At 39.9% G+C, this 22925-nt stretch overlaps 1 protein-coding gene across 15 annotated transcripts in view; it reads left to right on the plus strand.

Moving 5' to 3' along the window:
• LOC121327729 (E3 ubiquitin-protein ligase MYCBP2) overlaps nt 1-22925 on the plus strand; it is a 145995-nt gene that overhangs the window by 120443 nt on the left and 2627 nt on the right. For all 15 annotated transcript variants that reach the window (XM_041271894.1, XM_041271895.1, XM_041271899.1 and 12 more), the window contains 21 exons: nt 543-692; nt 1203-1363; nt 7299-7455; nt 7602-7826; nt 8198-8263; nt 10129-10368; nt 10987-11076; nt 11497-11577; nt 12101-12367; nt 12592-12866; nt 13236-13332; nt 15512-15631; nt 15982-16083; nt 16562-16690; nt 17107-17239; nt 19114-19217; nt 19417-19605; nt 20123-20230; nt 20482-20691; nt 21152-21259; nt 22457-22622. In XM_041271894.1, coding sequence (XP_041127828.1) covers nt 543-692; nt 1203-1363; nt 7299-7455; nt 7602-7826; nt 8198-8263; nt 10129-10368; nt 10987-11076; nt 11497-11577; nt 12101-12367; nt 12592-12866; nt 13236-13332; nt 15512-15631; nt 15982-16083; nt 16562-16690; nt 17107-17239; nt 19114-19217; nt 19417-19605; nt 20123-20230; nt 20482-20691; nt 21152-21259; nt 22457-22622 — 3178 coding nt within the window. The remainder of the gene's footprint in view (nt 1-542; nt 693-1202; nt 1364-7298; nt 7456-7601; nt 7827-8197; nt 8264-10128; nt 10369-10986; nt 11077-11496; nt 11578-12100; nt 12368-12591; nt 12867-13235; nt 13333-15511; nt 15632-15981; nt 16084-16561; nt 16691-17106; nt 17240-19113; nt 19218-19416; nt 19606-20122; nt 20231-20481; nt 20692-21151; nt 21260-22456; nt 22623-22925) is intronic.

The following is a 22925-nucleotide window of genomic DNA, read 5'->3' on the forward strand; positions in this document are numbered from 1 at the left end:
AAATTGGCTGATTGCGGAATCTCCTGCTTTACCTAATTAGTCTTATAATTTTATTTGTTATTTTGACGATGAGTGCGGCCGTACTGAGCACGCACATTATGTGGCTTTTTGAGGTAGATTTTTTCCCCTTTATAAATTTGAGTCTTAGTGCTGCAAGACAACAGCAAAAAATAATAGCATGTATGTGGATTTTAGTTGGCAATATAATTTGCTATGAGAAACTAAACTTTTTTTTTTTCGAAGATACATTATATTGCAGTCATGGGGTCATTTTTAATAATCTAAACGGGGATGGGTCTAAATACTGTGCTGTAACCTTTAACTCTAGTTTAGTTCCATTGCATTTTTTTTTCCCCCTCAGTGGTCACTTACTGCATAAATCCACTTTTTACTTTGATAAATACAATTAAATGTAATGAAAATGTTGAATAATGAAGAAATACCCAGGATTTTTTTTTTTTAATGCTGCTGTTTTAAACCCACATGATTTAAAAAAAATCTGACAGCTGGTCAAAACTTGCCTTACTTTTTTTGCCCTTCAGGCTTTTAACTGGCTGCTGTGTAACGTCATCCAGACCACCTCTCTCCATGACATCCTGTGGCATTTTGTAGCATCCCTGACCCCTTCTCCCTGCGAGCCAGAAGAGGAAGAGGACGAAGAGAACAAAGCAAACAAGGAAAATGCTGAACAGGTGCCGTTGGTCTGTTAATCCGTGGTTTATCTACTCGATGATAAAATAATATATATATATATATATATATATATATATATATATATATATATATATATATATATATATATATATATATATATATTTTATTCCTTTTCCCACTTTTGTACAAATCAGTCACAGTGGGGGCTGATGGCCCTGCCAAACAGCCCAAGAAAATAATAATTTGCTGTAACTAAAAGCTGATGTATATTTGAAGTGCCTTAAAACTGGGGGCATCAATGGCTTTTGTTTTTATCCATCCTAACACTCTTAGAAAATGATTCTGATGCACACCTGTTTGGACCTTGCTGAAGATGGTTTTATATCCAAATGAAAGTTTTTCCACTTAAGAAAAAAATATGTGGCTTGCGTTTTTTTTTTTTGTTTTTTTTTTTCTAAAAGCCTATGGTAAATGTACACAGTTACCAACAAACATGTCCTGCTCTTTGTTGTTAAATGCTTGTTTTTTTATATGCACTCCCTGTGTAGGAGAAAGACATGCGTGTGTGTGAGCACCCCCTGTCCGATATCGTGATTGCAGGAGAAGCAGCTCACCCCCTGCCCCACACCTTTCATCGGCTCTTGCAGACCATCTCAGACCTTATGATGTCTCTGCCCAGCGGCAGCTCCCTACAGCAGATGGCCCTTAGGTACGTTCAGCACTGGACAGACATCCTTCATATCCACTGCTAGCTCCTATTGGATTGAATTTGGTAGCCTGGTTTCGTCTGGGATGAGGTATGTTTTTCGGAGTTTAAGCACTATAGTGGAGATATCACCCATACATGCTGCTTATCCAGTTGTGATTAAATTTGGTGAAGACATTCTTTAGCGAAAGCTATTGAGAGTATCTGGGACTATGTAATAATGCCTGACAAGGATGGCTTTAGTGATGACGTCAGGCCAGAGAGACACACAGGCCAAGTACTGCGGTGTAAAGGCGCTGCAGCGCTGTTTATTTACACAAAAATAAATAAAATATTTAAATAAAAACACTGCTCACAGAGCAAAATAAAGTCTTAAACAAAACAAAATCATGAACACAAAATACACAGATCAGGCTGGGCAGATTAATTTCGCTGATCCTATGATTATTTTTCTTTATCGTTTTCTCCTCGGTGTCTCTCTCCTCTCGTTCACTCCTCCGAACATCCGCCTAGAGTGTAGAGTGCAAACTTTTATGCAGGTGACCATCTCATAAATAAATGAATTAATTCAGGAGATGGTCACCTTCTCCATCCACGCTGCCAAATCCAAAACAAACTACGGCTTTTGCCATTATATCATATCATAGCATATGTGTGTGTATATATATATATATATATATATATATATATATATATATATATATATATATATATATATACACACACAGTACTGTGCAAAGGTTTTAGGCAGGTGTGAGAAAATGCTGTAAAGAATGCTTTCAGAAACAGACATGTTAAATAGTTTATATTTATCAATTAACAAAATGCAAAGTGAGTGAACAGAAGAAAAATCTATATCAAATCAATATTTGGTGTGACCACCCTTTGCCTTCAAAACAGCATCAGTTCTTCTAGGTACACTTGCACACAGTTTTTGAAGGAACTTGGCAGGTAGGTTGGTCCAAACATCTTGGAGAACTAACCACAGTTCTTCTGTGGATTTAGGCAGCCTCAGTTGCTTCTCTCTCTTTATGTAATCCCAGAAAGACTCGATGATGTTGAGATCAGGGCTCTGTGGGGGCCGTACTATCACTTCCAGGACTCCTTGTTCTTCTTTACGTTGAAGATAGGTCTTAATGACTTTTGCTGTATGTTTGGGGTCGTTGTCATGCTGCAGAATAAATTTGGGGCCAATCAGATGCCTCCCTGATGGTATTGCATGATGGATAACTATCTGCCTATACTTCTCAGCATTGAGGAGACCATTAATTCTGACCAAATCCCCAACTCCATTTGCTGAAATGCAGCCCCAAACTTGCAAGGAACCTCCACCATGGTTCACTGTTGCCTGCAGACACTCATTCGTGTACTGCTCTCCAGCCCTTCGGCGAACAAACTGCCTTCTGCTACAACCAAATATTTCAAATTTTGACTCATCAGTCCAGAGCGCCTGCTGCCATTTTTCTGCACCCCAGTTCCTGTGTTTTCGTGCATAGTTGAGTCGCTTGGCCTTGTTTCCACATCAGAGGTATGGCTTTTTGGCCGCAAGTTTTCCATGAAGGCCACTTCTGACCAGACTTCTCCGGACAGTAGATGGGTGTACCAGGGTCCCACTGTTTTCTGCCAATTCTGAGCTGATGGCATTGCTGGACATCTTCCGATTGCGAAGGGAAGTAAGCATGATGTGTCTTTCATCTGCTGCAGTAAGTTTCCTTGGCCGACCACTGCGTCTACGGTCCTCAGCGTTGCCCGTTTCTTTGTGCTTCTTCAAAAGAGCTTGGACAGCACATCTGGAAACCCCTGTCTGCCTTGAAATTTCTGCCTGGGAGAGACCTTGCTGATGCAGTATAACTACCTTGTGTCTTGTTGCTGTGCTCAGTCTTGCCATGGTGTATGACTTTTGACAGTAAACTGTCTTCAGCAACCTCACCTTGTTAGCTGAGTTTGGCTGTTCCTCACCCAGTTTTATTCCTCCTACACAGCTGTTTCTGTTTCAGTTAATGATTGTGTTTCAACCTACATATTGAATTGATGATCATTAGCACCTGTTTGGTATAATTGTTTAATCATACACCTGACTATATGCCTACAAAATCCCTGACTTTGTGCAAGTGTACCTAGAAGAATTGATGCTGTTTTGAAGGCAAAGGGTGGTCACACCAAATATGGATTTGATTTAGATTTTTCTTCTGTTCACTCACTTTGCATTTAGTTAATTGATAAATATAAACTATTAACATGTCTATTTTTGAAAGCATTCTTACTTTACAGCATTTTTTTACACCTGCCTAAAACTTTTGCACAGTACTCTATATATATATATATATATATATATATAGGCACCTCCAAAATTATCGCCACCATTGATAAAGATGAGCAAAAAAGGCTGTATAAAGTAAACAACACAGGTAGTGAGCTATATTTTATGCTCAAAAGTATGGGAAAACTGTATTTTTTTTTTCTCAAAAATATAGGGTGTCAAAATTATTGGCACCCCTAAAGATTCTTATAAATTAAATCTGCATTAACAGTCTACTTTAAGTACATCTCAGTTTTAAGGAACTGTATTGTGGCCGTCCATGGATTCCTGTTCCACTGGGGTATGAAAATGAGGTAACACTCATGTAAAATCCATTTGTTATCCTATAGAAAGTCTTCACCCCCTTTCAAATTTTTCACCTTTTGTTGCAGTATAGCCTGGAATTAAAATGCATTAAGAGTTTTTTTTTCATTGATCTATGCATCCTACCCCACAACTTCAAAGTGAAAAAAATGTTCTAGAAATTTGTAGAAAATTATTTAAAAATAAAAAACTGAAATAGCTTGGTTGGATAAGTGTCCACCCCCCTTGTAATAGCAATTCTAAATTAGCTCAGGTTTAACCAGTCACCTTCAAAATCACACACCAAGTTAAGTGGCCTCCACCTGTGTTAAATTGTAGTGATTCACATGATTTCAGGATAAATTCAGCAGTTCCTGTTCCAGTTCCTCTGCTGGGTAGTGCATTTCAAAGCAAAGAGTCAATTATGATCACCAAGAAACTTTCAAAAGATCTCCGGGACAAAGTTTTTGAAAGGCACAAATCAGGGGATTGGTATGGCACCACCAGGACCCTGCTTAGATCAGGCCGTCCCTCCAAAGTGGATGACCGAGCCAGAAGGAGACTGATCAAAGAGGCTACCAAGAGGTCAATGGCAAATTTGCAAGAGCTACAGACTTTTATGGCCAAGACTGGTCAAAGTGTGCATGTGACAATAATATCCCAAGCACTCCACAAATATGGCGTGTATTTTACTCAAGGAAGACCACCTTGAATCCCGTTTGAAGAGTGCAAAAGAACACTCAGGAAATTCTGTGGCAAAAGGTTTTATTGTCTGACGATACTAAAATTGAACTTTTTGGCCTAAATTCAAAGCGTTGTGTTTGGCACAAACCCAACACGGCGCATCACCCATAGAACACCATCCCTACTGTGAAGCATGGTGGTGGCAGCATCATGTTGTGGGGATGTTTCTTATCGGCAGGGACTGGAGCACTTGACAGGATAGAAGGGAAAATGAATGGAGCAAAGTACAGAGAAGTCCTTGAGGGAAACCTGCTGCCCTCCTCAAGAAAGCTGAAGCTGGGATGGAAGTTCACCTTTCAGCATGACAACAACCCAAAGCACACAGCCAAAGCTACACTGAAGTGGCTAAGGAACAAAAAGGTAAATGTCCTTGAGTGGCCCAGACAGAGCCCTGACCTAAATCCAATAAAAAATTTGTGGCATTACTTGAAGATTGTTGTCCATCAACGCTCTACAAGGAACTTGACAGAGCTTGAACAGTTTTGTAAAGAAGAATGGTCAAATATTGCCAAGGCTAGATGTGTATATATACACACACACAGACACACTAAATCTTAATACAAAATAGTCGGCATGGACCCCAGGCGAAGTAGAGCTCGCAAGGACCCTAAAAGAAGCAAAGGAGACAGCAATGCCAGGCGAAGCGGGACCGTCGGCAACGCCAAGCAAAGCAGAGCAGCAGGCAATCCCAGGCAGGGCCGGCGTCGGGGTACGCGCAAGGGATGCGACTGTGTGACTGCATCTATAATATCTTTGCCCATACCAATTTTTTTTTTTTTTTCGAAAAACAAAAAACTTCTCCCAGTGGTTCAAAAATAAACCGTGGCAAAGTTGTACTGTCAGTCAAAACACACATTATAAAAACAGAGCTACATAGATGGGGCTCGGCGTGAAACCTTATAATAGGTCAGTGCCGATTAAAAAAAAAAAAAAAAAAAACAGACTGTTCCATTTACGGGGGGGTTGCATTTCTTTCACAGGTGCTGTTTATAAATATTAAAAGAGAAAATTTACTAACAAGGTATATAATCGCAAATACTTCTTGAAAAAAATAAACACATAGTCATCACACCCCAATTTTCCATAATAGGCTTGCATGCTAAAAAAAAAAAAAACAATCAAAACAAAAGTTGTTCAAAGCGAAAAGAGAAGATGGCTAGAAATTGGGGGGGGGGGGGGGGGTGGTCTACTTCACACTTCTGCACCAGGATCCAGTGAATCCTGACCCCAGGCGATGCGGAGCAGCAGGCAACCCCGGGCGGAGTGGTCGTGGCATCCCCGGGTGATGACGTGATGGCATCCCTAGGCGAGACAGTGCAGACGACAGGGGCTCTTCCCCCTCTGGCTGCGAAGGCGGCAGGCACTCCCCCTCTCTGTAAATGGCAGTGGTGATGGTTCTGGGAACGTCAGTGGCTCTTACTACTGGTACAGCAGCTCGTCAAGCTCTCTGTATTCCTCAGGCTCCTCCCGCTCTAGGACTGTGTCCCTGTCCAGATCCGGCAGCCAGCCTCCTCATGCCCATAGTGCAGGCAACTGGTGCACCAGTTCTCTTCTGGGAGGGGACAATTGAGTGGGAAATGCCCGCGCTCTCCGCAGATGGAGCACCAGCAGTTGCTTGACAGCACTTGGCATCCCCGCTGCTCTCCCGTTTTGCAGCAGGTATTTCTCGCTTCTGGGGTCTTCACCGGGGTGCCTGGTTCTGGCTCACTCGGACAACCAACTCCTCTCCCTGGTATTGGGTGGGGCAGATGGCCACTGTGTGGGCGAACTCGCCTCAACCAGGGCACCATGTCTACAATGTAGACCTGGCCGAAGTCTGCCGGTGGCTGCTGTTGCTTCTGCTGCTGCTGCTGCTGTTGGTGCTGCAGGTGAAACTGCTGTTGTTTCCTGCAGCTTTTCCTTCCCATTTTTTTTCCCCCATGAAAAAAAGGTCTCGCACAAAAAAATAATAATAATAAAGCACCTGCAGTACCTCCTCTGGCCTGGGTCCTGAAAGCGCTGCAGTTCCATGCAGGACACCACGTGTGACAGGGATGGCTTTAGTCACCCAGAGAGACACACATACAGTACTGCAGTGTAAAGGTGCTGCGGCGCCATTTATTTACACAAAAATAAATACAATATTTAAACAAAAACACTCCTCACAGAGCAAAATAGTCAGAAACACAAAATACACAGGTCAGGCTGGGCAGATTTCTTTCACTGATTCTGTGTTTATTTTTCTTTCTTATCGTTTTCTTCTCATTTGCTTTCTCTCTCTCGATCACTCTTCCGAACACCCACCCAGAGCACAGAAAGTTTTTATGCAGATGACTGTGTCTAGCAACAATTAATCAATAAATTAACCAGGGAGATAATCAGCTTCTGCACAAGGTTTTTGTGTGGATGAGGCTTCCACATCCACGCTGCCAAATCCAAAACAGACTACGGCTTTCGCCATCATATATGTACAATCATGTACAGGGCTCCTCGCCCTGTTACAGTACCCTTTAAGTGTCACTAAGTATGTTTTAACTGAAATCTAGATAACCTCTTATTCAATGTGAAAAATATTTTAAAAAAAAAATTAAAAATGCCTTTTTTTGTGTGCAGATGCTGGAGTCTGAAGTTCAAGCAGTCTGATCATCAGTTCTTGCACCAGAGCAATGTCTTTCACCACATCAACAACATCTTGTCCAAATCTGATGATGGGGACAGTGAGGAAAGCTTCAACATCAGTGTGCAGTCTGGATACGAAGCCACTAACCAGGTGAGAGGCTCAGAAAACCAATGGAGCCTCAGCTACAACTGCAGTTTCTTGTTAAATCATTAAATTGGTTGTTTTGGGTTCTCTATAGAGGAATGGATCAGAAATATTTTTCAACACTTTGCTAGTAACCGTGTTTCCTGTGACAGGAGCAGTGTGTCGTCACCTGTCTGAAAGATCTTACGAGCATCGTTGACATTAAGACCTCCAGCCGGCCGGCCATGATTGGCAGCCTAACAGATGGGTCTACAGAAACCTTCTGGGAGTCAGGAGATGAGGATAAGAACAAGACCAAGAGCATCAGCATCAGCTGTGTGAAGGGAATTAACTGCCGCTACGTCTCTGTGCATGTGGACAACTCAAGGGACATTGGAGTAAGGACAAGAGTTTTCATCCCTTTTGTTACGCCTTAATTTTTTAAAAAGTTATTCAAATTATTCTTTGTGGATAAAATGTTCCTGTAAAATAATACGAATATTCTATAATAAAACAACTATAATGTATTTGGTGGTGATAACTGTGTTTTCTTTAGTTTTACCCTGTTGAATGTTTTTATGCATTTGTTTTTCTGTTTTCTTAGTGTTGATAGTCTTTCGCAGTTGTGATCCATACAGTTATTATGGAAGTGGCTTTTTAAGAAAAATGTAAACCTATAAACAACAGTAACATGTATGGAGGATGGAGCTGTGCATTTAGATTATTTTAAAAAGTCATGTATTTAACATTTCACTTTTACCCTCTGTAGAACAAAGTCACATCCATGACTTTTCTTTATGGAAAGGCAGTTGAAGATCTCTGCAGAATTAAACAGGTATGAGTATTGCATAGTGATTCCAATTAAGTTAGGTTTGTGTGGTCATCTTTCTGTGGTCAGTAGTATTAATCAAGATGAGGCTCTAGTTTTCTACATGTGTTAACATTCATAAAAAAAGCTATTGCATTTTGTTGTTAAATTATAGCCAGGTCTGTATTGCGAAACAAATGTAGTTGTACATGTCTTAAAATAAAATTTCAAATACATGGTTTCTTATCCCCCACTAAATAGTGTGTCAAGCTGTATGTTTTAGTTAGATTTTGACATTTGTCTAAAACAATATGTCCAACTTTATTGAAATTTACTTGGGACATTTATTACACATTATTACAACCCATACAGTATTGTTTTTCTGCATGTAATACAGTCAATGAAGTAGGCTAGTCAACCTAAAAATTCTGTATATTATTTGGAATTGGGCTGATTGACCAGGAAATTGTGAAATTGAAACAAGCAGATGTTGTCATTTTTTGTAATTTATTTATTTACACTGAACAAAAATATAAACGCAACATGTAAAGTGTTAGTTAGTTAGCTGAAATAAAAGATCCCAGAAATTTTCCATACCCACAAAAAGCTCTCAAAATGTGTGCACAAATTTGTTTACATCCCTGTTAGTGATCATTTCTCCTTTGCCAAGATAATCCATCCACCTGACAGGTGTGACATATCAAGAAGCTGATTAAACAGCATGATCATTACACAGGTACACCTTGTGCTGGGGTCAATAAAAGGTCACTCTAAAATGTGCAGTTTTGTCACACAACACAATGCCACAGATGTCTCATGTTTTGAGGGAGCATGCAATTGGCATGCTGACTGCAGGAATGTCCACCAGAGCTGTTGCCAGAGAATTGAATGTTCATTTCTCTACCATAAGCCGCCTCCAACGTCGTTTTAAAGAATTTGGCAGTACGTCCAACCGGCCTCACAACCGCAGACCACGTGTAACCACGCCAGCCCAGGACATCCGGCTTCTTCACCTGCTGAATCGTCTGAGACCAGACTCCCAGACAGCTGATGAATCTGTGGGTTTGCACAACCAAAGAATTTCTGCACCAACTGTCAGAAACCATCTCGGGGAAGCTCATCTGCATGCTTGTTGTCCTCACCAGGGCTTTTACCTGACTGCAGTTCGGCATTGTAACCGACTTCAATGGGGAAAATGCTCACCTTCGATGGCCACTGGCACACTGGAGAAGTGTGCTCTTCATGGATGAATGCTGGTTTCAACTGTACCGGACAGATGGTACAGAGTGCCTCATGGTGGCGGTGGGGTTATGGTATGGGCAGGCATAAGCAACGGACAACTAACACAATTGCATTTTATCGATGGCAGTTTGAATGCACAGAGATAACGTGACGAGATCCTGAGGCCCATTGTCGTGTCATTCATCCGCCGCCATCACCTCATGTTTCAGCATGATAATGCACGGCCCCATGTCGCAAGGATCTGAACACAATTCCTGGAAGCTGAAAATGTCCCAGTTCTTCCATGGCCTGCATACTCACCAGACGTGTCACCCATTGAGCATGTTTGGGATGCTCTGGATTGACGTGCACGACAGCGTGTTCCAGTTCCCACCAATATCCAGCAACTTCGCACAGCCATTGAAGAGGAGTGGGACAACATTCCACAGGCCACAATCAGCACATTTTTTTTTATTTTTTTTTAAGGTATCTGTGACCAACAGATGCATATCTGTATTCCCAGTCATGTGAAATCCATAGATTAGGGCCTAATGAATTTATTTCAATTCACTGATTTCCTTATATGAACTGTAACTCAGTCAAATGTTTGAAATTGTTGAATGTTGCATTTATATTTTTGTTCAGTGTATATCCCCTATTTGTTTTATCAGGTGGACCTGGACTCCAGACATATCGGCTGGGTCACCAGCGCGCTCCCCAGGGGTGAAGCTCAGATTGTGAAAATCGAGCTGAAAGGACCAGAGAACACCCTGCGAGTGCGACAGGTCAAAGTGCTGGGATGGAAGGATGGGGAAAGCATCAAAATCGCCGGACAGATTTCAGCTAGCGTGGCGCAGCAGAAGAACTGCGAGGCAGAAACCCTTAGAGTTTTCCGTCTGATCACATCGCAGGTACAGCAGGGCTTTCCTTCAGTCTGATCACATCGCAGGCACAGCAGGGCTTTCCTTCAGTCTGATCACATCACAGGTACAGCAGGGCTTTCCTTCAGTCTGATCACATCGCAGGTACAGCAGGGCTTTCCTTCAGTCTGATCACATCGCAGGCACAGCAGGGCTTTCCTTCAGTCTGATCACATCGCAGGTACAGCAGGGCTTTCCTTCAGTCTGATCACATCGCAGGCACAGCAGGCTTTCCTTCAGTCTGATCACATCGCAGACACAGCAGGCTTTCCTTCAGTCTGATCACATCGCAGACACAGCAGGCTTTCCTTCAGTCTGATCACATCGCAGACACAGCAGGCTTTCCTTCAGTCTGATCACATCGCAGACACAGCAGGCTTTCCTTCAGTCTGATCACATCGCAGGTACAGCAGGCTTTCCTTCAGTCTGATCACATCGCAGGTACAGCAGGGTTTCCTTCAGTCTGGTCACATCACATCACAGACACAGTAGGATTTCCTTCAGTCTGATCACATTGCAGGTACAGCAGGGCAGGATCTTACACCTCAGTTCTTCTGCTTTAGTGTGTCTTAGATTTTTTTTTATCTCGAACCCTTTTTTTTTGTACAGGTGTTTGGAAAGCTTATCTGTGGGGATGCAGAGCCAACTCCAGAACAGGAGGAGAAGAATTTACTCTCTTCTCCTGAAGGAGAGGACAAGGTAATGATTGTGGTAGTAGCATAGTGGGCATTGCAGACAATTAAAGCATGTTCTGTTTTCTGTGACTGAGGCCTGATTCTTAAGTTGGGATTGGAAACATAAATTCGGACATCACTGCTTGTCTGTTGATCTGTTGGGTACATTTCTGTTTATACTTTGTACAAATACTGATTTAATAATTGTGTAAATTGAGTATGTGTGTATTGCTGTTTTGATCTACAAAGTATCAGTAAGTATTAATATATTACAAAAACACATTGCTCACCTTTTGGAGTTAGAATTAGGCGTGCTAAAAAAAAAAAAAAAGACCTGCGTGTGCCTTTTCGGTATGTTTTTTTTCTCTGCTTTGTCTACAAATAGAAAAATAGATGGTATCTTTAATATTATAACATTACTTTATATTGCACTTTTGTTTCCTAGGCTCCATCTGATGCAGACTTGAAGGAGCACATGGTTGGAATTATATTCAGCAGGAGTAAGCTGACAAACCTTCAGAAGCAGGTATGCTAGCATGGGGGATGATGGGAAAAAAAGATAAACACCCTAGATAAAACTTGACATATCTTTTCAGTCTGGCATTTATACAGTATTCAAATGGTTCTAATTAACTTTTGGAAGACAATAATAATAATTTAGCAGCAAGTGAGAAATTTAACCCTAATGTATTATCAGCTTAAGCAAATTAAATGTACATTTTTGTTTGAAATATTATGTAAAGACCACAGTCACAACCTACAGGTATAAATATGAAAATACTGTCCCATAACATCAATCTCCATTTGCTCAAAGACTAACCCAGGCTTCTGAACCACCTCTCTGTAAGAGGAAGAACCGTCATTCTCTTATTATTCGCATCTATAAATATCAATCAATCAATAGTGCTGAATTTGGAATTACTAAAAGAAACAGAATCCAGTGACAAAAACATTACCACTTGAAGTCTCTTTCAATGTCTTCAAAAGGCTCTTTTTCTCTAAATTGTTCTTCTCATACAGGGTTTCTTGTTTTTGTTCTTTGCCCACAGGTGTGTGCTCATATCGTGCAGGCAATTCGAATGGAAGCCACCCGTGTCCGTGAGGAATGGGAGCATGCCATCTCCAGCAAGGAGAACGCCAACTCTCAGCCCAGCGATGAAGATGCCTCCTCGGACGCATACTGCTTCGAGCTGCTGTCTATGGTGCTGGCACTGAGCGGCTCCAACGTAGGCAGGCAGTACTTAGCCCAACAGCTGACTCTGCTGCAGGACCTCTTCTCCCTGCTCCACACGGCTTCCCCAAGGGTGCAGAGACAGGTAAGGAGCAACTTAGCAATTTATTCTAATAATCTTGAGTTGACATGCCTGGATAATTTAGTATTTTTATGCTCTTCAAATTTGTCCCTAACCAATCACAAGTATAATATACTCTCATCTGGAAAGAAAGTGAGTACCAATTTGTGATATTTTTCAGTAATGCTTATAATAAGACTGATGATGACAGTGCTGACTATCTGATTGACTCTTGTAATCCTCTGCAGGTGACCTCTTTGTTGAGGCGTGTGCTCCCTGAGGTGACCCCGGCTCGTCTGGCCAGTATAATCGGGGTGAAGGCCCTCCCTCCTGCAGATATCAGTGACATCATTCACTCCACAGAAAAGGGAGATTGGAACAAGCTGGGTATCCTGGACATGTTCCTGGGCTGCATTGCTAAAGCGCTCACTGTACAACTGAAAGCCAAGGGAACCACTATCGCTGGGATTACAGCGGGAAAAGGAGTCACCACAGTGACACTGCCCATGATCTTCAACTCCAGGTAGGAGGCCATGCTCCTGATTCATCTCTTAATGTTACCATTGTTTTTATCCATCTGGAATTACTACAAGGGTAGTGTTTTTATTTTTGTTTTTTTTACGAGTTCATATGGCTGAAAGTATTTTGTGTGTGTTTGTTTTAGTACTGGATAACAGTGGTGTGAAGAAATTCAGTTTTAACATACAGGCTTGTGGTAGGTTATGTAGAATTGGCATGCACTATGCAGCATCAGTAAGACTGCTGTACTAAGTTTGGGAAAGAATGCAGTATGTTACATCCTTACAGTAGAGGTTGAATTGCCTTGAAATGGTTGTATAGAGTACATAAAGTAAGTTTACCAACATTTTGACATGTTTTTTGCATTATCCAGCTATATCATGCGAGGCGAGAGTCACTGGTGGATGAAGGGCTCCACACCGCCCCAGATTGCTGAGATCATTATCAAACTGGTCAAGGACATGGCATCAGTAAGAAGCAGTGTCTATATTATTTTGTGCCCTAAATTACTAAGTCATTCAGGTATGATTGATTGTTGAACTATCTATGTCACTGGCTGGAGTGATTTTCACAAAGAAACAGATTTTTTATTTTCTGTGTCAGTAAGAAAATTTTAAAAACACAAATGTGTAATCTCTAAGTGTTTGTCACTGCTGTTACCTTGACATGCAGCCAACAAAACTGTTTTTGAACATCTCGTTACTGTATGTACTTCAGTTACATAATAGTAGGGATGCACTGATCCAGTTTTTTGGGATTCTGCCGAATACCGAATCCCTCTAAAAAGATACAGCCAAATACCGAACCGAATACCGAATCTACAAAAACTGTCAAGAACCTGAAGGAAACTGATGACTGGCAGCTACTAACAAGAGACGCGCACAATCTGTAGTTCTGAGCCTTTTAGTTAATAGTATTGTTATTACAGAATGGAAATATATTCCCGAATAAGATTTCAGTTTGAAACATACACAATTTACCGCTAGCATTCCCCCCCCACCCCCCCCCCCCCCCCCCACAATAGAAATGTCAAAATACAGAACTGTTTACTTTACTGTTACAAGAAATGAGAGCACCGTCATTGCCATAACCAGTGGTGCACTTGAGCCGGAATGCTCCGGAATACTGTTCCGGTACTTTTTTCTAAAGGCAGATTCTTGACTTATGAATTAACTAAGAACACTGACCTTTTTCAGAGACTCGGGGATTGGAGTGAACGACTGCCCTTGCATTTCAGATTTGTTTTATATTACAAAACAATAAGTGAGTGCTACACATTTATTTAAAATAAAAAACACTGGTAGGTAATGTTACTCACATCTTACAATACCAGAACCGCTGTTATTTGTTTAATTTTTTAGCCAGTACTCAGAATGTAGTGTACAATTAAATTGTTCAAAACTGTCAGCAAATAGTCTTCAAAAACTGTACTGATACAGTCGGGAGGACGTGATATACTCAGCGTGGTGATTGAAGTTCTGCTCTGGAGATGACATAATAGAAAAGAATAGAAAAAAGAAAAATGCATGATAAAAATAGCCAAAAAAATAATCAAACCACCAAAGACAATATTAACCCACTAGATGCTTTCAAAACAGACCAAATTTGGCTAGAAAAACGGCACTCTCACTGGGGGAGTGCCTCAACTTCACATGCGAGACGCATCCATTAAAATAAATGTTCCCTCAAGTTCAATGTACAAATGAAACGTGAATCCCAGTAATTTGTGTTAGAGAAATCTATTTTAATTGGTGTTCCGGTACTTAAAGATTTAGGACTACACCACTGGCCATAACCCACTATTTTCTTTAATGACGTTTCAACCTGTGTCACCTGATCTGAGACAGAGCTATGAGGAAACAATTACCTTGATGAGTGACCTGAGTGATCTCCCGGCAAAATAAAACCCATGTTGATTTAAATGCACCGTGTGTGTAACACATCAAGTAGCCTGCGAGATAGTTTAAAAATATATATTTTAATAAAACACAGCAGTTCCCAAATGGTTCAACTTTGGCACATTGCAATAACGTAAAATTTCATTTACTAAAGCATATATTGTTCAAAAACGTCTTACACATCTGACAGTTGTAGTTACAAAAAAATATATATTTCTCTACACCGATATTTGATTTTTTTTTTATATCAGTATAATCTCTAGAACATGTTTGGCAGACAAAGCACAAAAGTCTACAACAGTTGCTGTTACTATATATTACAGGTTTACTGCATAACGTTACTCCATGAAAAGTGTGATCTGAATGTGCTGTTACATATGGGGGTATGTTTGCATACAGCAGCTGCATGTGTTTAGTGTGTGCGCCACCAGTAGTTTAGGGAGTTGAGAGCTGCCACAGAGTTCATAAAACGTGTTCTGGTTATTAAATACTGTACAACTGTTACGTTCAATACCAGATTCGTGTCTTTTATTTAAAGAAGAACAGCGCACATTTGAGGGATATATTAACATGGATGTACGGGTGTGGGATTCAGATTCGGTTCACCAAACCCTGCTCAAAAAGTAGGTATTCGGGCCGAATCCGAAACCGAATCCTGGATTCGGTGCATCGCTACATAATACTACAAATGTAATGTGACTTGCCCTGTAAGGTTGTGTTCTCTAAGGTGTATCATGTACTGCTTTGTTAGGGGCACCTGTCTGAGGCCTGGTCCCGGGTAACAAAGAATGCCATTGCAGAGACCATCATTGCTTTAACCAAAATGGAGGAAGAACACAGATCACCAGTGCACTGCATTGCAACTACTAGGGTACTGCTCTTCGAACTTGTCCGATTGCACAAACACAGTGGGAAGCACAGCATGTGGGATATTGGAGGCTTGGGAGCGAAGAGATAACATATTCAAACTCAAATAGCTTTTGAGAAAGTAATATATAGTACAGGATCTTGCATTCAGCACTGGAACCTAGTGCTGTTGTCTGCCACCCACCAGTATGGAGGAGTATTTTCTCAACCTGTACAGTAGATGCTGAAGGACATTAATAGGACTGCAATATAACTGACCTTGAGGGAACCATTATCACTTCCCTTGCCTGTGCTTTTTAAAAAGCACAAATTAAAACATAACTCAATGTAAAAGTCAATATGTCTCTGTTACAGCTATGGCTGGCTCTGGCTTCCCTTTGTGTACTGGACCAGGACCATGTGGACAGGCTTTCTTCTGGCAGATGGATGGGTAAAGATGGGCAACAGAAGCAGATGGTAAGGGTAGAGTCTGGTCGTGTGGTTGAGCTTACTGTATGTGCCTAGACATTCATACCTGTTGTGTGGTTTTGTGTTTTTTGTTTTCCTGTTACCACTAACAAGTATCACATGGGTTCTCTCACCTACAATAGAATATTTATTAATTTAATTTTCTTTTTACAAAAGTGTAATGTGTATATTGACATTAGTGTAGGTATGCTTCTAGAATCATGTTTTTAATAGTATTCTTTTTTCCATAGAAATTGTTATGGGCACCTATATAGAACAGTAAAAAATAAAACTACAGCCTTACTGTATCAGTTTTTGAATATGACTCTTATTGACAAGATAAAAGCTTGAAAAAAAAAACAAGCTAGGTTAACTTTGCTTACATCTCAGTGTTCAGTTTTTGATAATATAGTATATTGAAAAGGCATGCTAGTAAGCTAGTTAGGTTTTGATGAGATTTTCTATTGTGTTTGTGTTTTTGTCACAGCCTATGTGTGATAACCATGACGATGGGGAGACTGCTGCTATCATCTTGTGTAACATATGTGGAAATCTATGTACTGACTGTGACCGATTCCTCCACCTCCACAGACGCACCCGTTCACATCAGAGACAGGTGGGTTACTTTGGAACAGACCCAGTTCCCCAATATGGTAAAGCTGCTTAACTGAAGCAGAACAAGAACAGCATCTCGATAAATGCCAACACTACTAATAATAGTCCTGCTGTTAAGTAAATGATGTACTCCTGTTGTTTTTGTTTGGAGTTTGCAGAATTAGTTCTGTCTTTGTAAACTCTTCCTTCCAACATGGATTTTTTGGTTTGAAAAGCCATAAATCAGTTACCTTTGTTAAAATTTGTATTTGTATGAAAACATTTTATATTAGATCTCAACTGTGCAAGGTACGTGAACATAACCCAAAATAAAAATTTAAATAAATACATTTATATATTTTGCAAGCAGCTGCCCGTGAGACATAGATGTATGAAGTAATAGTCTTTATCATAGTTCTGTTTTCTCAAAAACGGCAGGTGTTCAAGGAAGAGGAAGAGGCTATTAAAGTGGATCTTCATGAAGGCTGTGGAAGGACCAAGCTCTTCTGGCTGATGGCTCTAGCAGATTCTAAAACCATGAAGGCAATGGTAGAGTTCAGGGAACATACAGGTAATATTGGCAAGAGCTGGGGAAGCCTTTGTTTACTCTCATTCTGTAATTAAAGATGTCCAAAATGAAAACATGGAACAGATATAATGTTGTTTTTATAGAAACTAAGATATTTATTTTATCTTATTTCTCAGAAAAGCAGAAGTGTAATTTAATGGACTACTTATACTGTAGCTGTTATTATTATTATTGTTATTGTTAGTAGTCGTATTTATTTATTTTTTTTTTTTTTTTTTTTTCCTTAATGGTATAGCTCCTAATAAGCTTTAAAATACTCTATTACCTGCAATTTCCACTTGCTCCTCTCACATTTGTGCAGTTTATATATATATATATATATATATACAGTGGCTTGAGAAGTATTGACCCCCCCTTGGCATTTTTCCTATTTTGTTGCCTTGCAACCTGGAATTAAAATTGATTTTTTGGGGGTTTGTATCATTTGATTTACACAACATGCCTACCACTTTGCAGATGCAAAGTATTTTTTGTTGTGAAACAAACAAAAAATAAGACAGAAAAACAGAAAACTTGAGCGTGCATAAGTATTCACCCCCCCCAAAGTCAATACTTTGTAGAGCCATCTTTTGCAGCAATTACAGCTGCAAGTCTCTTGGGGTATGTATCTATAAGCTTGGCACATCTAGCCACTGGGATTTTTGCCCATTCTTCAAGGCAAAACTGCTCAGTTTTAGTCTCATGTGACCAGAGTACCACCTTCCATATGTTTGGGGAGTCTCCCATATGCCTTTTGGCAAACACCAAATGTGTTTGCTTATTTTTTTCTTTAAGCAATGACTTTTTTCTGGCCACTCTTCCGTAAAGCCCAGCTCTGTGGAGTGTACGGCTTAAAGTGGTCCTATGGACAGATACTCCAATCTCCGCTGTGGAGCTTTGCAGCTCCTTCAGGGTTATCTTTGGTCTCTTTGTTGCCTCTCTGATTAATGCCCTCCTTGCCTGGTCCGTGAGTTTTGGTGGGCGGCCCTCTCTTGCCAGGTTTGTTGTGGTGCCATATTCTTTCCATTTTTTAATAATGGCTTTAATGGTGCTCCGTGGGATGTTCAAAGTTTCTGATATTTTTTTATAACCCAACCCTGATCTGTACTTCTCCACAACTTTGTCCCTGACCTGTTTGGAGAGCTCCTTGGTCTTCATGGTGCCCCTTGCTTAGTGGTGTTGCAGACTCTGGGGCCTTTCAGAACAGGTGTATATATACTGAGATCATGTAACAGATCATGTAACACTCAGATTGCACACAGGTGGACTTTATTTAACTAATTATGTGACTTCTGAAGGTAATCGGTTGCACCAGATCTTATTTAGAGGCTTAATAGCAAAGGGGGTTAATACATATGCACGCACCACTTTTCCGTTATTTATTTTTTAGAATTTTTTTAAACAAGTTATTTTTTTCATTTCACTTCACCAATTTGGACTATTTTGTGTATGTCCATTACATGAAATCCAAATAAAAATCCATTTTAATCCCAGGTTGTAAGGCAACAAAATAGGAAAAATGCCAAGGGGGGTGAATAGTTTCGCAAGTCACTGTGTGTGTGTAAATATTTTTATTTATTTATTTATTTTTTAAATACAGATCTTCAAGTTGTATTCCACTAGATTTTATTTAGCATTAGCCTTTGCTACAGTTAAGTACACAGTACTTTTGTTCTGAATAATATGAACTCTTAGGAAGTAAGAAGATTCATTAATGTAAATAAACTAAGCACAACAAAAGGTTAGCTGCCATCTGTCACCTGCACTGCTGGTCTTAGGGTGTGAAGTAGGCTTCTGTAATGAAATTTCAGGAAGGGTGTTTGCAGATTTGTCCAGGTGAAAAATTGAGCTGTTTGAAATTAAACCTGTCCTTACAGGTAAGCCTGCATCCAGCAGCTCGGAGGCTTGTCGTTTCTGTGGCACGAGGAATGGAACAGAGCTGTCAGCTGTGGGAAGTGTGTGCTCGGACACAGACTGTCAGGTGGGTCAGATAAAGCTGGAAAAGAAAAAAACCTGCACAGAAATAGGGAAGGGGTGGTTCCCATTGATATTGGTGTGTGTGTGTGTGTGTGTGTGTGTGTGTGTGTGTGTGTGTGTGTGTGTGTGTGTGTGTGTGTGTGTGTGTGTGTGTGTGTGTATGCTCCTTCTTGCTTTTTAATTGGTTTATTCTTCTTTCACAGGAGTATGCAAAAACTGCGTGCAGCAAGACTCATCCCTGTGGCCACCCATGTGGAGGGGTTAAGAATGAGGACCAGTGTCTTCCGTGCCTGCATGGCTGTGACAAGAGCACATCCTGCCTCAAACAGGATGCTGATGACATGTGCATGATCTGTTTTACTGAGGCACTATCAGCAGCACCAGCAGTTCAAGTAAGAGTTCCTGTCATATTGATGTGACAGGTACAGACTTATAAAGAACAGTATGTTACCAGAATTAACTGACTGGCAATTAATGACTTTTTATTAATTATGTTTAGATACATTGCATAATGAAATATGAATATTTTTTGGAGGAACTTTTATTATTGACCTTATTGAATGTGGTATGCAAACTTCCATAATAAATCTGAACATCTTATTTTAACTGGAGAAAAAACAACTAGAGACCTGTGCTTGACATCTTTTTGATGATGTCAGACAAGGTCCGACATTGGACTGGAAAGGGAAAATTGTAATGTCGGACACGGTCCAACATAGGACCGCAAATGGTTGAAGCACAGCAGACTTGGAGCAATGTTAGATGCATTATAAAGACCGTTGCAAATTATTAACAAATCAGTTGGACATACTTGAATATAAAACATCACCTCAAGTAGATTACTGTAGAGTTGAACATGTTTTAAATAATAGTAAATACCAAACACATTTCAATTATTTGTTTTTCCAGTTGGATTGCAGTCATGTATTCCATCTTCAGTGTTCCAGGCGAGTTCTGGCCAACCAATGGCTTGGTCCAAGAATAACGTTTGGATTCATGTCTTGTCCTATCTGCAAGGTAATAGAGAATTTATTGTGTTCCAGTTGGGTCAAGGGCTAATGTGGGAATTGAGAGTTACATTTCTGTTAAACACTTCTAAGGCATAAATCTTATTATCGTCAGTGTTTAAGTTTAAACATTTTGAGAGCACAAATACTATTCTTCAGGTGATTCCAGCTGAAACTATATCTAACAAGACCTAAGCCACACGGCATTAACCAAATACACTTACCAATCACTAATGTCTGATTTCCTTTCTGTACTTTTAGAAAAAAATCAATCATTTAATGTTGAAGGACCTGCTGGATCCCATCAAAGAACTGTATGAAGATGTGAGAAGAAAAGCTCTCATGAGGTTAGAATATGAAGGACTACATAAGAGTGAAGCCATTACTACCCCGGGGGCTCGGTTTCACTGTGATCCTGCTGGCTTTGCCATGAACAGATATGCTTACTATGTCTGCTACAAGTGTAAAAAGGTCAGTTTAAAACCTTATTTTGTTCTTTTTTTGCTCTTGAAAAGTTCCTCGCTGACAGAACAGGAAATATGTCGTCTTAATGATATTCCTTCTGCTCTATTGGATCTCAACCCTGCCTATGAAGCACATTGTACATTACATGTAGTAGTAGTCGTAGCTGTACTAGCTGTAGCAGTATTATTAAATATGTTGCCAGGTAAAGCATTTAAGGCTTGAAAAGGTCGATTTTACCAAAAAGTGGTAAATCCCTAAAATCTGAAAAGCTCCAGTGTAGAAGATTCAAACTTTATATAGTAGTCATGCATTAAAGAAATGATCCGACAAGCTGATGTTTTTTATTTATGCATTGCAAATCATAATTTGCACTCTTAAGTCTCGCCTTCTGTGTCAGGATGGAAGGACAGCAGGCAACACGATACTTGATAATGCAGCTTTCATTTGTTGCACTTCTTTCATTCAGGCCTACTTTGGAGGTGAGGCACGCTGTGATGCAGAGGCTGGACAAGGGGATGACTATGACCCTCGAGAGCTCATTTGTGGAGCGTGCTCGGATGTTTCAAGAGCCCAGGTACACTGTGTTTTTGTAGCGCATTAGTAAAATAAATCTTCAATCTCCTAGAATTGCGTGTGTGGGAGCATACTTCTTGTAAAGGCGCTGCATCAGTGAACAGTAATGATTACTAATTGAACAAAAACATGGGCTCAATCCCCCAAAATGCTTTGCCATTTTTAGGTAATTTTGATAATACTGTAGGGGAAAAAAAATCAGATCAGTGATGTTTTTGGGGAAAAATCAGTGTTTGTAATTCTCAGCAATGTAGTCGTTGCATAAAAGATGAGCAGCCCCTTATTTACAAACACTTGTCAGAAATGAATTGCAGTACTAGCAGTTTTAAGTGGTTCTGCGTCTGAAGGACCAAGATTAAGTAAGGGGAAAATTCAGGAGAAAATCGGTAAAACAGGTAAGGATAATTTTTTAAAAGTGGGAATTTGTAGTTCAAAATTGGTAGAAAACTAAACATATTGAAAAACGTACCTGTATCAAATCTAATTAGGTCTAATTTAAAACAAGTTGGATCATGTCACCCTTTCTACAACTGCACTTGTATACTGTATAACTCTGTAGGTACCAGTGTAGGTTTGGACGAGGACATTTTCAGTTATTGATTAATATTATCAATATAATCATGATTATCTGAAATCGTGTTTTAACTCCTATTAATAGTGACTTTCTTACTAGTATTTTTTTTTTCTTAAAAACCTTTTCTGTCTTTTCTTTGCCTTGCAAATTAAATTAACATACCACTGCTCTCTTCAACAATAGAGGAACTGAATTAAATTAATAATCCATTAAAATTGTATTACATGGAATGTATTAAACACCTACAAATATCACTATTTGCAAATTTGAGACAAGCAGGTTGTATGCAGGAAGAGAGGAAGAAAACGTCTTCGTATAAGGTGGTGTTTATCGTTTCTAGCACATTTATCACCAAGAATGTTAAAATCAGTGACACATTTTCATTAAAATACTGTAATAAAAACCAAGACAAATTATTATAGATTTAGTATTATGATAATAGGTTTTTGTTACAACAGAATTAGCTGTGTATTAAGCCAGGTGTTACAAACATCTGGTAAATTGTTTCCTTTTAGTAACATTATATGTAGAGTGGAATGTGTATGCTATTTTTTTTTTTTTTTGGTCATTTTTAGTCCCAGAATAACATGCAATGAATCTACACATCTCTCCCCTTTCCTGTAGATGTGCTCCAAACATGGTACAGACTTCCTGGAGTACAAATGCCGCTACTGTTGCTCAGTTGCTGTCTTTTTTTGCTTTGGCACAACACATTTCTGTAACGCTTGCCATGATGACTTCCAGAGGATGACCAGTGTGTCCAAGGAGGAGCTTCCACATTGCCCTGCAGGTAGGCAGCTCAGAGGAACACTGTTAGTCTTTGATATCAGTCAAGGTGACAAACTAGCTGTCATCACCCCTTCACGATTAAAAATGCAAGGCTGCTGAGTAACCTTATCACTGGTATGATAGTCTTTGACAATATAGAAATATGGACATGGGTTTAGTTAAGGCTTGTGGATTGTTTGATAGATTTTTGTTAGCTTCTGTATGTTTTCTTTTGCCATGAAAAAAAAGAAAGAAATGAGGATACATTTGTAAATAGTGATTGTTATTTGGTTGTTAAACGGTTGGGCTGGATTTCACAACCACA

This window comes from Polyodon spathula, chromosome 15 (assembly GCF_017654505.1).
Source record: "Polyodon spathula isolate WHYD16114869_AA chromosome 15, ASM1765450v1, whole genome shotgun sequence".
Classification (NCBI taxonomy): Eukaryota; Metazoa; Chordata; class Actinopteri; order Acipenseriformes; family Polyodontidae; genus Polyodon; species Polyodon spathula.